Consider the following 17,782-nt stretch of genomic DNA (forward strand, 5'->3'; position numbering starts at 1 on the left):
TTGTTATTGCTATTATTGTTGTTTATAATTTGTACAATTAACCTCCTTGTGGTTCGACCCCGGTCTTGCCGGGTTATTTATTACTTCGACACTCCTGCACTTGGGAGAAGACATCAATCTTTTAGTCGTGTCAGGGGTGCTCTCCAAAAGTATGAACAACCCCACATAGTATTACACCCCTCTTAAGGTCTAGCTATACCATCAAATCTAACCATCATCTATTCTCTTCTTCACTTTTTTGAATGGGTAGATTTTCATTAAAAGTTAACTTTTATGAGCCCCGTTAGCCTAATAAAAAAGGTGAAGAACTAAAGAATGGAAGGCCTCCATTCAGCACCACTTATTGGTAAATAGCAGTGTCTGAACACCCTTATTGTGGGTTCTTTAATGAGGATCCTTAATTACTTGTCAAAATTAGACAGGGTAATCCACCTGTTATAGTGGTGTTAAGTTGGACTCAGATTGAAAGAATAAAAAAATCATTTGCAAACCGATACATGCACATGAGGTAGTAATAATAAGATTACCCCTAACATGTTTATTAGTAACCTAGTTAACCTAATCATCAGCCTCAGACAAGAGGACTATAAAGTCCCCTGATTGTCTAGAATTAGTTGAGGTCACTTGTTCATACAACACCATGCTTTACTTTATCCTGAAGAATCCTAGGTAGTCTTTATTATTTTTTAAGATTTGAAGCCTTTTAAGATATAGTCTTGTTCCTTTTTTATAGTACAAGAGGGTTGAGAAGAGCCACTTTCAAATCTAGGGTTTATTATAATGGCAGTAAATCCTTGGCAAATAATTTTAATTTTAGGCTTGAAACTGAAATCTTTCTTAGAAGACATAATCTTTTTGCCTTTTCTAAAAGTTATTTTAAAGAATAAGATTTAAAGATAAAAATAATATGAAATGTGTTATGTGTTTACCTAAAAGATGACCTTTTTGTAAAACACAAAGAAACTTAATCTTCTCATCTAAAAGCTTATATTACAAAAATGCAAAACAAAATTTTGGAAAAGGTAAAAAAAAATTAATTAAGAAAGAAAAGGGTTTATATAGGCCACTGCCTCTCACTTCTACCAATATATGAAGGATATGTGGTATTACATCATAACCCTAAGAAAGCTAAATACATATTGCATTGATTACACGTAACTAAATGGTCTTCTAAAAAAGATTGCTTTGCATTCCCCTAATAGAATTTAAAATCAATGTGCAAAGGTGCCAAATTTATAGGAAAGACAAGATAAATATGATTAATTGTTGCTTTTCAAGTCTTTTCGCATCAAACATATAATGACTTAAAGGAGAAACTGATGAGTTAGTATTATTTCTTTACTTAATATTTTTATGCTTATGTGAAAAAGCTTAAACCTATCATATGATGATAACCTAAACAAACATGGGTCTATCAAACTTGTTACATGTGTGTAGCATCACGGTGACCCTTCTCGGGTAAGATCTAAAACATCATTTTATTGGTTAGAGAGTCGCTACTTAGTATTAAGACTACTAAGAACCTTAACAAATTTTTTTATCTGAGATTCTAGACAAGGGACATATTGCATAAATGAAAAGTAGTGGAACTCCTAATATGCCTTATTTAAGGTAGATTGTATTATTTTTTTTATTGTTTATTATGGCAGATTTGCTATAATGAACAAAACCTAGTTTTCTAGGTCAAAAACTTGGTTTGGAAAGGTAAAATATCCTCAATTACTATTAAAGCCTCTTTCAGGATAAAACTAAGATTTTTACTACCATGAATCATTTGCAAACCGATACATGCACATGGGGTAGTAATAATAAGATTACCCCGAACATGTTTATTAGCAACCTAGGTAACCTGATCATCAGCCTCAGACAAGAGGACCATAAAGTCCCCTGATTGTCTAAAATTAGTTGAGGTCACTTGTTCATACAACACCATGCTTTACTTTATCCTGAAGAATCCTAGGTAGTCTTTATTATTTTTTAAGATTTGAAGCCTTTTAAGATATAGTCTTGTTCCTTTTTTATAGTACAAGAGGGTTGAGAAGAGCCACTTTCAAATCTAGGGTTTATTATAATGGCAGTAAATCCTTGGCAAATAATTTTAATTTTAGGCTTGAAACTGAAATCTTTCTTAGAAGACATAATCTTTTTGCCTTTTCTAAAAGTTATTTTAAAGAATAAGATTTAAAGATAAAAATAATATGAAATGTGTTATCTGTTTACCTAAAAGATGACTTTTTTATAAAACACAAAGAAACTTGATCTTCTCATCTAAAAGCTTATATTACAGAAAATGCAAAACAAAATTTTGAAAAAAGTAAAAAAAAAATTAATTAAGAAAGAAGAGGGTTTATATAGGCCACTACCTCTCACTCCTACCAATACATGAAGGATATGTGGTATTACATCATAACCCTAAGAAAGCTAAATACATATTGCATTGATTACACGTAACTAAATGGTCTTCTAAAAAAGATTGCTTTGCATTCTCCTAATAGAATTTAAAATCAATATGGAAAGGTGCCACATTTATAGGAAAGACAAGATAAATATGATTAATTGTCGCTTCTTAAGTCTTTTCGCATCAAACGCATAATGACTTAAGGAGAAACTGATGAGTTAGTATTATTTCTTTACTTAATATTTTTATGCTTATGTGAAAAAGCCTAAACCTATCATATGATGATAACCTAAACAAGCATGGGTCTATCAAACTTGTTACATGTGTGTAGCATCACGGTGACCCTTCCCGGGCAAGATCTAAAAGGTCATTTTATTGGTTAGAGAGTCGCTACCTAGTATCAAGACTACTAAGAACCTTAACAGATCTTTTTATCCGAGATTCTAGACAAGGGACATATTGCATAAATAAAAAGTAGTAGAATTCCTAATATGCCTTATTTGAGGTAGATTGTATTTTTTATTATTATTATTATTATGACAGATTTGCTATAATGAGCAAAACCTAGTTTTTTAGGTCAAAAACTTGGTTTGGAAAGGCAAATTATACTCAATTACTATTGAAGCCTCTTTCAGGATAAAACTGAGATTTTTACTACCACGTAATTTCAAATAATATTTTAAGTAAAATTGCTTACTGATTTTATCCTTATATTAGAAGTGAATGAGTTGTATTATTCACAATAATATTTTAGATATCAACCTCATACTGGATTTTTTATTCTTATATTAAAAAGTAATAAAATTATTATTCATAACAATATTTTGGATACTAACCCTTTTCAGATTTTTTTTATACTTATATTTAAAATTGATAAAAATAATTTCAAAAATAATTTTTAATTTTTTTTAATATAGGCCAAAAAACCTTTGGAATTTTACAAATTTGTTGTAAAATTCATGCAATATATTTTTTATATAAAAAACAAGCCAAAGTATTTTAAATTTTCTTTGAAAGAAAGATGCTCAAATAATTTTAGGATTTTTTCCATGTGCAAGAAAAAAAAAATTATTTTTTTTTACTTTTTAGGATTTGTTTGATAAAACACCCAACTAAAGATAAAAATAATATGAAATGTGTTATCTGTTTACCTAAAAGATGACTTTTTTATAAAACACAAAGAAACTTGATCTTCTCATCTAAAAGCTTATATTACAGAAAATGCAAAACAAAATTTTGAAAAAAGTAAAAAAAAAATTAATTAAGAAAGAAGAGGGTTTATATAGGCCACTACCTCTCACTCCTACCAATACATGAAGGATATGTGGTATTACATCATAACCCTAAGAAAGCTAAATACATATTGCATTGATTACACGTAACTAAATGGTCTTCTAAAAAAGATTGCTTTGCATTCTCCTAATAGAATTTAAAATCAATATGGAAAGGTGCCACATTTATAGGAAAGACAAGATAAATATGATTAATTGTCGCTTCTTAAGTCTTTTCGCATCAAACGCATAATGACTTAAGGAGAAACTGATGAGTTAGTATTATTTCTTTACTTAATATTTTTATGCTTATGTGAAAAAGCCTAAACCTATCATATGATGATAACCTAAACAAGCATGGGTCTATCAAACTTGTTACATGTGTGTAGCATCACGGTGACCCTTCCCGGGCAAGATCTAAAAGGTCATTTTATTGGTTAGAGAGTCGCTACCTAGTATCAAGACTACTAAGAACCTTAACAGATCTTTTTATCCGAGATTCTAGACAAGGGACATATTGCATAAATAAAAAGTAGTAGAATTCCTAATATGCCTTATTTGAGGTAGATTGTATTTTTTATTATTATTATTATTATGACAGATTTGCTATAATGAGCAAAACCTAGTTTTTTAGGTCAAAAACTTGGTTTGGAAAGGCAAATTATACTCAATTACTATTGAAGCCTCTTTCAGGATAAAACTGAGATTTTTACTACCACGTAATTTCAAATAATATTTTAAGTAAAATTGCTTACTGATTTTATCCTTATATTATAAGTGAATGAGTTATATTATTCACAATAATATTTTAGATATCAACCTCATACTGGATTTTTTATTCTTATATTGAAGAGTAATAAAATTATTACTCATAAAATTATTTTTGATACTAACCCTTTTCAGATTTTTTTATACTTATATTTTTTTTAATTTTTTTTAATATAGGCCAAAAAACCTTTGGAATTTTACAAATTTGTTGTAAAATTCATGCAATATATTTTTTATATAAAAAACATGCCAAAGTATTTTAAATTTTCTTTGAAAGAAAGATGCTCAAATAATTTTAGGATTTTTTCCATGTGCAAGAAAAAAAAAATTATTTTTTTTTACTTTTTAGGATTTGTTTGATAAAACACCCAACTTTTCTTGAAATAAAACTACTCAAATTAAGCGTAAAGGGTGTTTGTCAAATACACATTTAAATCAAAAAAATCATTTAAAAAAACATGGCAAACCAAATAAGGTATTAAACCCTTTGTCCCAAAAAATTTTAATCCAACCTGATTGGGTTAATCTAGAATTTTTTATTCAACATAAACCAAATCAACAAACTTGGTTTGACCCGAAAAAAACTTAAAAACAAAACTAAAACCAAAAAATAAATTAAACCCCTACAAAAGCTCAAAAAAACATGAACAAAACTAATTAAATGCCAAAAAAATGAAAAGCATCGAGAACCATCAAGAACAACGAACCAAACCCAATAACATGGAACCCAAAATAGACCAAATTTAGTCAAAATAAAGGCACATACATGTTTGAAATCATACAATGATTAATAATCTAGCATTAATTTATTTCAATTATCATTTAAATATCACAATTTTATTTATGTGAAAAAGCCTAAACCTATCATATGATGATAACCTAAACAAGCATGGGTCTATCAAACTTGTTACATGTGTGTAGCATCACGGTGACCCTTCCCGGGCAAGATCTAAAAGGTCATTTTATTGGTTAGAGAGTCGCTACCTAGTATCAAGACTACTAAGAACCTTAACAGATCTTTTTATCCGAGATTCTAGACAAGGGACATATTGCATAAATAAAAAGTAGTAGAATTCCTAATATGCCTTATTTGAGGTAGATTGTATTTTTTATTATTATTATTATTATGACAGATTTGCTATAATGAGCAAAACCTAGTTTTTTAGGTCAAAAACTTGGTTTGGAAAGGCAAATTATACTCAATTACTATTGAAGCCTCTTTCAGGATAAAACTGAGATTTTTACTACCACGTAATTTCAAATAATATTTTAAGTAAAATTGCTTACTGATTTTATCCTTATATTAGAAGTGAATGAGTTGTATTATTCACAATAATATTTTAGATATCAACCTCATACTGGATTTTTTATTCTTATATTAAAAAGTAATAAAATTATTATTCATAACAATATTTTGGATACTAACCCTTTTCAGATTTTTTTTATACTTATATTTAAAATTGATAAAAATAATTTCAAAAATAATTTTTAATTTTTTTTAATATAGGCCAAAAATCCTTTGGAATTTTACAAATTTGATGTAAATTTATAAAATTCATGCAATATATTTTTTATATAAAAAACATGCCAAAGTATTTTAAATTTTCTTTGAAAGAAAGATGCTCAAATAATTTTAGGATTTTTTCCATGTACAAGAAAAAATATATTTTATTTTATTTTTTTATTTTTTAGGCTTTGTTTGATAAAACACCCAATTTTTCTTGAAATAAAACTACTCAAATTAAGCCTAAGGGGTGTTTGTCAAATACACACTTAAACCAAACAAATCATTTAAAAAAACATAGCAAACCAAATAAGGTATTAAACCCTTTGTCCCAAAAAAAATTAACCCAACCCGACTGGGTTAACCTAAAATTTTTTGTTCGAATGCACTTTTAAGTACTAATCAATGGGTTTCGGTTAAGAATATGATCTTGAGATCAAAGATAAAAAAAATGTGTCGAAAACCATGTGATTGAACACTTGAGCCGACTGAGAATTGATGATATACAAACCAAAACAATACGAGAGACATTCCTCGATAAGCAATTATATGTGTTACATTCCTCTATAAGACTATGGTATGCTGATTTGGTGAACTATTTAGTCACTAAAGAATTCTCTCCAAACACTATATTATTAGTTAATCATGCATAAGAAAGGATTATGTCAAAAGAAATAAACCGAAATTGGTCCAAACCTAAGGGCTAAGGTAAGGTTCTTCTCATGAATACGAAGAACATTGTCTAAAAACCCAAAAAAATATCCGGCCAAGGCAGCCACTTTCAAGTCTAAAAATAGGCATTTTTGGTTTTTAAAACATATTTTTTTATCCCATCAAGTCACCATATCATACACAAACATGTTTGAACCAAAAACTAAAAAAAATAAAAAATAAAAACATCAAAATCAAGCATGAGATACCAAAACAAAAATACTATCAACTTAAAACAACCTACATGTTCATGAAATATGGATTCAAATTTGATTTTCTGAATCTATTTTATGCATGGAGAGGCCCAATAAACTCAGGATAAAAAAACCTTGCTTTTAATATGTATAGCTTAAATTAAACAAAAACTAATACAACATTATATATATATAATTAAACAACAACTTTAATTTATCAAAAACATAAAAAGACTTGAAAAGAACATTATTAAATAAAAAACACAACAATGAAGAGGTCAATACAATATTACTTGTTAAACCTTTCAAACCTCTTTTATATACTTGTAAACATAAATATAAACAAAACAAATAAAAAAAAAAGAAAACATGCTACAAAGGACATAATTTTGGATTAGCAAGGTATCTTTAGAACAACTACTCTCTTTTAGCTTTTTTTTTGAAAATTTTGCCACTCACAAATTTGCAAAACTTATCAACTTAAAACAACCTACATGTTCATGAAATATGGATTCAAATTTGATTTTCTGAATCTATTTTATGCATGGAGAGGCCCAATAAACTCAGGATAAAAAAACCTTGCTTTTAATATGTATAGCTTAAATTAAACAAAAACTAATACAACATTATATATATATAATTAAACAACAACTTTAATTTATCAAAAACATAAAAAGACTTGAAAAGAACATTATTAAATAAAAAACACAACAATGAAGAGGTCAATACAATATTACTTGTTAAACCTTTCAAACCTCTTTTATATACTTGTAAACATAAATATAAATAAAATAAATAAAAAATAATAAAAACATGCTACAAAGGACATAATTTTGGATTAGCAAGGTATCTTTAGAACAACTACTCTCTTTTAGCTTTTTTTTTGAAAATTTTGCCACTCACAAATTTGCAAAACTTAAGAAAATTTTTATTTAGGCTTTCAAACCTCTACTCTTATGTTTCTTAATGATAGTTCTCTTCTTTATCTTTATCTTTATCTTTTTCTTATTTTTCATTTTTTTTTCAACCTTTTTTTTCATCTTGAGGGCTATCAATTAAACAACAACTTTAATTTATCAAAAACATAAAAAGACTTGAAAAGAACATTATTAAATAAAAAACACAACAATGAAGAGGTCAATACAATATTACTTGTTAAACCTTTCAAACCTCTTTTATATACTTGTAAACATAAATATAAATAAAATAAATAAAAAATAATAAAAACATGCTACAAAGGACATAATTTTGGATTAGCAAGGTATATTTAAAACAACTATTCTCTCTTAGCTTTTTTTTGAAAATTTTGTCACTCATAAATTTGCAAAACTTAAGAAAATTTTTATTTAGGCTTTCAAACCTCTACTCTTATGTTTCTTAATGATAGTTCTCTTCTTTATCTTTATCTTTATCTTTTTCTTATTTTTCATTTTTTTTTCAACCTTTTTTTTCATCTTGAGGGCTATCTATATTGGTTTGCTAGCTTGATCAGACTAAATTATCAAAATAGAGATGCAAGCTGAGAAATAACATGTTATTTATCATATTTTCATTAGATTTGAATGACACGTCGTTTAGGGTTTTTAATTTAGAATTGACAAATTTCAATTAGGTCCTTATTCTTCTAACTTTTTATATACTTGTAAACATAAATATAAATAAAATAAATAAAAAATAATAAAAACATGCTACAAAGGACATAATTTTGGATTAGCAAGGTATATTTAAAACAACTATTCTCTCTTAGCTTTTTTTTGAAAATTTTGTCACTCATAAATTTGCAAAACTTAAGAAAATTTTTATTTAGGCTTTCAAACCTCTACCCTTATATTTCTTAATGATATTTCTTTCTTTATCTTTTTCTTATTTTTCTTTTTTTTTCAACCTTTTTTTTCATCTTGAGGGCTATCTATATTGGTTTGCTAGCTTGATCAGACTAAATTATCAAAATAGAGATGCAAGCTGAGAAATAACATGTCATTTATCATATTTTCATTAAATTTGAATGATACGTCGTTTAGGGTTCTTAATTTAGAATTGATAAATTTCAATTAAGTCCTTATTCTTCCAATTGATTTTAATTCTACTCATAATTACTTAAAGACTTTTAATTCCATGCATCCTCACCCTTGTCAGACTCAATTATCAGCCTCAAAGTTGATTGTTATTTTTATTTTAGTCCTTAATTCTAAATTTATGCATTTCAATCCTTAATTGACTAATAAACTTTTAATTTCTTCAATTTAGCTTCTGATTTAGTCAATTTCAGCCCCTATATTTATGTGTCTTTTTCAGTTTGGTACTTGATTTCCAATTTCTTCAATTAAGAACCTAATTTCCCGTTAAATTTTAATATTTATGTAATTAAGCCCTTGATTTGACTAAATTAACTTTTAAAAATTGAAATTTAGCTTCTAGACTTTAATTTCTTCCAATTAAAGTCTAAATTGACTTTAAAATTATTTTTTCTTACAATTAAGTCCTCAATAAATTTAATTAAACCTCAAAAAATTCCAATTGAATCTTTAAATATCCATTTTTGAATCTTCTTCCTTAAATTGAAATTTTTTTAGCAATAGAACATTTATCAGTCGAAAAGATACTGTTAAATTTTCTAATCTTTTATATTTTGATCTTTTGTAACCAGTTTTCGGTAATTTTCTAGGTGTTCTGGTATATTCTTCTCGCTAATATATTTTTTTAATTTTTTTTCCAATATTTTATCAATTTTTTTATATTTTCTTTTTATTTGTTTTTTTACGTGGGACCCTAAAAATAGGTAACAAAAAATTATTAAACTCAATATACCTAGCTGAGCCCAAGTTAATTTGGGTTTGAAAAATGTTCGATCTAATATACTTGGGTTCAGTCATGTGTTAAGTTCAAGATAACGTGGGTCTAACAAGTTGTTAAACCCAGTATACTTAGGCTTGGCCATGTGTTGAGTCCAAGTTAATATAGATCTAGCAAGTTATCATACTTAATATACTTATGTTCATTCATATGCTGAGCCTAATATGGCGTAGGTGTGACAAGTTAGCAAACTCAATGTACTTGAGCTCAAAACATTTTTAGCCAAACACAATATGGGTATAGCAAATTATTAAACCCAACATGCTTAAAATTAGTCATGTGCTTAGTCTAAAAAAACATGAATATGGTAGATTAATAGACTCATCTCCTCTAAATTTGGCTACACATAAAACCTAATTGGTATAAAAGTCATTAAAGATCCATATTAGGACTATAAGGGTATGTATTAAGACTATTAACGTTAACTATTTATTTTAGAAATAAACATCTTTTTATATCTATAAATGTGTAAAAGATTTTATAATGACTTATTATATTTTTATTTTATTAATAATTTATAAAAGATATTTATCTTTTGTTAATAATTAATGTATAAAGGATTTTTATCCTTTATTGATGCCACTACAGCTAAATGATTCTGTGGTCCAAATAATTTATAATTTCAACTCTCTAACTCAACTCTTATAAATACTTGAACGATCTAGTTAAACGATTATATATATATATGAATTTCTCCTGCAAGGCTAAGGACACAATTCCATTGTTGCAGCTGTCGCAAGGTTTTTCATGAAAGGTTGTAAAAATTATTGTCAATCTTGTACTGTTATAGATGTGTGTGAGCTCTCTCTCTCTCTGTCTCTCTGGATCACTCAGCAACATGCATGGATACATCTCCCATATTAAAGGTTTTTCTGATCTAAGAAACCGGGCACTTCCCTAAAACTGCTTCTAATCAAAAGTGAATTACTTAACTAATTAATGTCCAGACAAGAATGTCTTTTTCATCTTGTCAGATTGAGAGATTGAAACAAACTATCTTTATTCGGCAGATAACATAATCATTGTTCCTTCATGTGAGCTAGTTAGCAGCCTATCTTTGGATATTGGAGAAGGAAACCCCAGGGTCTAAGAACCTAAAGATTCGAAAAGGGTTTCCATGTTCTATCTTTTAGCTAATATTGGTAGCTTCTTCACATACCCCGAGACTATTTTAGTCCTCATACCTGTGGCTTTAGACAGACCTTTCCATCTTGATATCTGAGCTGTATTTGATGAATCAAAGATGTAGAATCCAAAATGACAGATCAGATGAAAAAGGAAAAAAGCTGGGCAATTTTGCCCATAACAGACGTGGTAAAACAAAATTGAAAAGAGTAGAACGGAACAAGTTGATATCGAAATTGGTGTGAGGACTAAGGAGGCTGTCTTTGTCCATAGCTATAGGCCTGCTCACAGGCATTTAAAGCCTTTTGGCAAGGCTAAGAAGGGATGCTAGCACCCGTGCAAATCTATGCCCACCCATTTCTTCATGCCTGCACAAAACTCTAAAATACCTGTCTCCATGCTCCCATGTATCTCCAATAATTTGCGGAAATTTTCTGTACATTGTTAGAGTGAAGATTTCGATGATATATATATCATCGAAATCGTCATATGAGATCAACCTTTGGTATATTTAAATGCAATTAGACCTATTTTATTAGGGTGATCTAAGAAAAATTGATTTGTCATCCTGAAGAGAATTAAACATGTCAGTAACCAAGATATTTGACGATTTGATCTTCTTCTACTCGTGCCCTAGGGTACCCTAGCTAATCCGAAGTCTCACTATCACTAATAAACAAATAAGCAAAGCAGATTTAACCCTAGAAACACTTGACACACACACACACACACAGCTATATATATATAGAGAGAGAGAGTGGCTCCCAAATGAACGAGTAACACTGTATGTATATATTCAGCAAGCTTTTGCTTAGTGTCATTGTGTACTTAACTCTACAGATCTTATGGAATGGAATAGTGCAACTTGATGTCAAAAAGATGGAAATGCGTTTATGGGTTTCGATCAATACTGACCTAAGGACAAATAACGGCATGTGATATGTAGGGTATATCAACCTTGTATGCAGTAAAAAAACGGGAAGTTAATTATATATAGTTGATATTTCCTCATGGAGTTAATTTTGAACTGGTACTGGGGCGAACACAGCAGATAGGGTTTTGTCATACTGGGTCGAGTAGTAGCATTCCACACCTCCTTTTAATTTGTCTTCATATAATTTGTTTCTTTGGGTGACATGAAGTCACGTGAATGGCTTTCAGGCCTCTTCTTGCTCTTTACCTCTTCCTTTATAAGTCTCCTGCTACTATTAATTAGGCCCTTTTAGCCTTGTTTGTTATTCTTTATCCTATCCCATATTGTCCATCTTTACTGGACAGGGGGTGCAGCAGCAAAACTCTCTCTCCCCCACCCTCCCTCTCCCTCCATGACTCCAGCCTATCTGAACCCAGCATCCTCTTCTTTCCCTTTTGTGGATCTAAGAGAAGAGCAAAACCTGCAGCTCTTTCTGTCACCACATCAAGCTGCCACTTCTCTCTCAGGTCCTACTAATTTCTTTAACGCAAGTGCTCATGATCATCAAAGAGAAACCAAACCTGGAGAGTCGCGCCAGCACGATAATCAGGAGGCAAGGACAACATCTTTTAACTGCATGATTTCATGATTTTCATGTTTTTGTCCTACTGTTATTTTTCCATGTGATCTCAACCTCTGATAGATGTAGAGAAGTCTGTGGTGCCCGTACATCATTCTCTTATTAATGCAATATTTACATGATCGTTCATAACATGAGTGTTTGTGTCATGTAATAACTGTTTGCATTTAATAATTTCACAAAATCTTTGATCATTTATTCATTTTGTTTTCTTTAATTTCATCCCCTCCACTCAATATTTGATTTCAACACAAATCAAGTTCCATGAGAATTTGTATCAGTCATAATTGTCTAATATGAAGTTTAGTAGTTTTCATGATCATAAATATATGATTATTTTCTTTTTTCATTTAATAGATCATGTACAGCCTGCTTGAGTAACCTTCTGTTCTTTGGTCTTGATCTGATCAGGTTGACATGTACAATATATCACATGGCGGATCAAGCTCTTCTTTTCAACCTGAGGTGAATGATCACAATTATAATAGCAATTTCCGTAACTTATCCTCATCTAAAATGGAGGATGGAGCTGAAGAAAGTGGTGAAAGTTCAGTCAAATGGATGCCCTCGAAGATGAGGCTGATGCAAAAAATGACCAACTCGAATTGCTCAGAAACTGATCATAAGCCAATGAAATTTATGCTCAAGTTTCACAATCAGCAATATCAGAATAACGAGATCAACTCCTCCAGCAACAGCAACAGCAATATTAGAGTCTGCTCGGATTGTAACACTACCTCAACCCCACTTTGGAGGAGCGGTCCGCGCGGCCCTAAGGTTTTATTTATTTACACACGAATTGTTTAATGCTGTAATATGTACATAAAAACTGTTTACTAAAAAAGGCAGATATTTTTTGATGCAGTCACTTTGCAATGCCTGTGGGATTCGGCAAAGGAAGGCCAGACGAGCTATGGCAGCAGCCGCAGCGGCTGCAAATGGCACAGTTATTGCCATCGAGGCATCGTCATCTACGAGGAGCAGTAAGGTAAACAACAAGGTAAAGAAATCGAGGACTAGCCATGTTTCGCAAAACAAGAAACTGAGCAAGCCTCCTGAATCATCTCTTCAGAGTCAAAAGAAGCTTTGTTTCAAAAATCTCGCACTAAGTTTGAGCAAAAATCCAGCCTTACAACAAGTGCTTCCGCATGATGTGGAAGAAGCTGCAATCCTTCTAATGGAACTATCTTGTGGCTTTATTCATAGCTGAGTCATTTTTATGCGCTTTCGATCTTTGATTTAATTCTAGGAATTTGTCAGTTTGTTTAATGTCTGTCAGTGAGAGCGTTTTTTTTTTTTAAATCTTTCTTTCCCTGCATGCTGCAAACCAAAGTACGGGCTTGCTTGCTTCCTATCAGTTTGTCTTGGAATAATTGTAATCATTAATGATAATATCTAAGGTCTTCCAGGCACGTAATTCAATTGCTACTGTTCTTGTATTTGGGCAATGTTAGATTAATTAGCATAAACCATATGATATTGTAAGCTATTTTTCAACTAAATCGTATGCTGCCTAAATCTTCTTAAGCATATGGATTTTTCTACATTTTTTAAGCATTGTAATAACAATAAATGCAATATATATCACACCGTAATCTTGTATTTCGAAAACGAAGTACCGTCGCATCGATTGATTTAAGTTTTAGGCTAATAAATACAATTTATTTTTACTAAGAGAAAAATGGCACATAAATTTAACCAAAAGAGAAGGGGTCAGTGTATGCAAGCGTTGTTTGAACACAAATGTACATGCACCACAAAAATGGCTCAAGATTCTTCTTGGTAATTTTGTGTGATGCGAAGTGTCTCCAGACAAGCTAAGCAGGTGATCGATGTCGAGAACTGCCCTTCTATCAACATTGACAGCGCACAGATAGTGAAATTATTGGTCTCATTCTCCACCTGGAAAAATCCCTGGCATCCAGTTTTTATACACACACGCACACATGCATGGCCTTTATTTATATAAAGAAGAAAATTCGCAGCTAATTAAGAGAAAATACATTTGAGCGATACAATGTCTGGATATATTGGATCAGCTTTTGTAAAAAAAATCAGTTTATCTTTATGTGGGTCGGTTTAAAAAATATATTTTCAAATTTGATTTAATAAGTTAATTTTGTAACTTGTCATTGTGACATCTATTTTAACATGAATTTAAAATTAAGTTGTGTAGAAATTATCTTAGTATAAATTATTTTTTTATTTTTTGTTTGGAATCCTATTACAGTTCATAAACAACACATTTAAAAAAACCAAATTAAAAAAGAGAAAAAAACTGATAAGAAAAAAATATTTTTGTTAAAGAATAATATAAATCATATCATATAATCTCCTCTAACAACTTAAGTTACTGGATTAAATAGGTTCTTCGACATGGTATTATAGTCTTGATGATCAAGTGTTCACGAGTTTAAATCTCATCATCCTTATTTATTTGATAAAAATTAAGTATAATGTAAAGTGGACTAGTGTAAGTTTTAAGCTTTTATTTTGAAAACTCACCTAACATATTAAGCTATTAAATTGAATTGATTCTTTGATAATCTTAACTTAATTTTTTATTTAACTTGAATTTAAATTAAATTATATAAATATTATTTAAGATTTTCTAGAAGTGAGAATAAATTTTCATGGTAATTTAAGAAAAAATGAATGTTAAGCCTATCACTCTTTCGGACCAAGGATCATGTTGAATTAAGGGTTGATGTTTCATGGGCCGCTGCGGCCTAAAGAAAGGGGAAAAACATTGTCGCTGTTATGGATGAGAAGTCGTTCTATGTTGCCAGGGCGACGACAAGTAGTTAGTTCGGCATTTTCAAGGATTTAAGCCTTCACCATGAAACGATAGATCACTCTCAAAAGAAAACTAAACTGAAACTTCCCGTTCATGATAATAAATTGTTTCTCAAAAAAAAAAAAAAAGCTCATCTCATGGTTGTGGTTGGGTGGGTTAAGCAAAGTCAAATTAAAAAAAGGCGACCACTGCATTAAATAATCAAGGAATTTTAGAGTTTGTTTGGTGGGGGAAAGGAAGGAAATGGGGACAGAAGGGGGAGTGCCTGGACCATAGATATGATGTTAATATTATGGGGTGAGATTGGGAAAGAAAGTTAATTAATTAATGAGAGCTAGCTAGCAAGCATTCTCATTTTTAGAGAAATTTTATAATGGTAAAAGAATAATTAATTGTATTTTATTATTTATTTTTTAATTTATTTTAAAAAAATAAATATAATTAAAAAAGAGAAATTATAAGTGAGAAAAGTAACTAGTAGAATGTTACTAGTTACTCCTTTGAGTATTATAAAAAATTTTATTGCGTTCACCATCATTTATTTTTGTATTTGTAAATTGTGTTTAGGTTTGTTTTAAAAGTATATTTAATTTGAGAAGATATTAAATTGATTGTTTTTTTAATAGCTTTGATGCATTGATATTAAGTGAAAAAATTAAAAAATTATTTTAATATATTTTTAAATGATAAATACTTTTTAAAAAACATGTTGAATCACAATAAGAAATAATATCTAACAGTTAAAGTAAACTACAAAAACTCTTTGTATTTTATGCTATTAGCCAATAAATTGATTGATAAATTAATTTATTATCATGTAGATCAGATTATTTTTTTAATCCAACATAAAAATATTTATGATGTAGACAACTATTTGACATAGTTGTTACATCTTATTCAATTTTAAAAACCTTCTAATTTGACTATTCATCTAAGTTAAGTTTAAAATTTTATTGTGGAAGTTGGTTTGACATGATGTTGTGAACTTAGTTAGTTTAAAAATAACTTAATCAATTAATAAAAAAATCTTGATAATAAAATTAAGAAAATAATGAAATTAACAAGGAAAAAACCTCATGTCTCAACTTCTTTCCTAACCCAAATTTAAAATTAAATTATGTAAAAATTAATCTAACATGACTGAATCAACTTGTTCAGCTTAAAAATAACCCATCTAACCATTATAAAAAGCTTAAAGATAAAATTAAGAGAAAGAAAAGATATAATAGAAAAAACCTCTCAGTCTTATTTTTTTTATCTTATGTGACTTTAAAATTAAAAAACAAATTAATTAATGTAAGTTAGTTATGCATAACTGCACTAAGCGTTAGAAAATGCAGTAGTAATTGTTTTTTAAAGTATTTTTTTATTTGAAAATACATCAAAATATTTTTTTATTTATTTTTAAAATTTTATTTTTTATATTAGCACATCAAAATAATCTAAAAACACTAAAAAAAATAATTTAAAATTAAAATATTAATTTTTTATTAAAAACATGTTAAAACTCAATCTTAAACACCCCATGACAGTAAAAGTAGACAACAACAGCTCTCTTATTTTATTCTTTAACAATGAGCATTGACGTGCCCGTGAGAGTTGTTTGTAGTAGGTGAGATCTAATGTTGGTTCCTATGTTGGTTGAAGTAAACGATCTAATGTTGGTTGTCCCTTGCCAATAATTTATTATTGGTTCTTATTTCTTTATCTCTAATGTTTTGGTAGGACCTGACTTCCTACTGGTGACATCTACCGTGCCTTAATTTGCATTCTTCATCTGTGATTAAAAATTGATATGTCCATGGAACATGCGTACCCTATAAAATCTCATCGGACCAGGTCACAGTTTGAAGTCTTCTGGTGTACCCTGGTCGGACTACTGAAGCCGGACATATCTTAAACGGTTGGGCATATTCTCAACGGTCGGGTTATTAACATAAACTGAAGGGTTTGGGTAAAGTCCTGTCAAGGTTTTCTATAAAGAGTAATTGGATCTTTTCACGGGTTTATAGATTATTATTGATATAATTTGGTGATTGTTTGGTCTTTTTTCATAATACAAAGACACATTAGAATTATTTAAATGTTCTTACAGACAAAAGATTTGTCAGCTTGAATCTAGGGTTCATTGGATTTTTAAATTTTTTTAACACGGTATAATAACTATAGAGCCCTTAGAATTTGAAAGATTTAGCCTTCTCTTTGTGGGCTTTTTCTTGTTTTTTTTTTTTTGGTGGTTGTCATGTTGTATTATTAGCACATTGGTATCTTTGTTGAACTATAAAATACTAATAGAAAAGGTGGAAGGTGCTTCTTGCAACACTCGTCAATGTTTAAGTAGCTCTGCCGCATTCAAGCTGTGCGTGCTGTGATTTATAGTGGTTAAATGGCCTTTCAGGATGTTTTTCAATGTGTTTTGGCAGTTACTACCTATATGGGCAGGGCATGTACTTTCATTCTAGTTGTCATCGTATACTCGATATTTTTTTCTAAATTCATCCTCTTTTAATTTGTTTTATTTTTTAAATTTAATTCTTTTTTTTTCATTCTGTTTTTTAGATGGTTTTCTAGATTAATTTTTGTTGTTGTAATTTCATCCTCCCTAGTT

General features: G+C 29.5%; 1 protein-coding gene across 1 annotated transcript; it reads left to right on the forward strand.

Moving 5' to 3' along the window:
• Positions 1-12,014: 12,014 nt before the first annotated feature.
• Positions 12,015-13,904, forward strand: LOC105122198 (putative GATA transcription factor 22). Its single transcript, XM_011021163.1, has 3 exons — positions 12,015-12,350; positions 12,789-13,154; positions 13,243-13,904. Exons 1-3 carry the CDS (start codon positions 12,150-12,152, stop codon positions 13,585-13,587), a joined length of 912 nt encoding a protein of 303 aa, XP_011019465.1. The 5' UTR covers positions 12,015-12,149; the 3' UTR covers positions 13,588-13,904.
• Positions 13,905-17,782: the final 3,878 nt, after the last annotated feature.

The sequence above is a fragment of the Populus euphratica genome, unplaced genomic scaffold, assembly GCF_000495115.2.
Source record: "Populus euphratica unplaced genomic scaffold, PopEup_1.0 scaffold19.1, whole genome shotgun sequence".
Lineage (NCBI taxonomy): Eukaryota > Viridiplantae > Streptophyta > Magnoliopsida > Malpighiales > Salicaceae > Populus > Populus euphratica.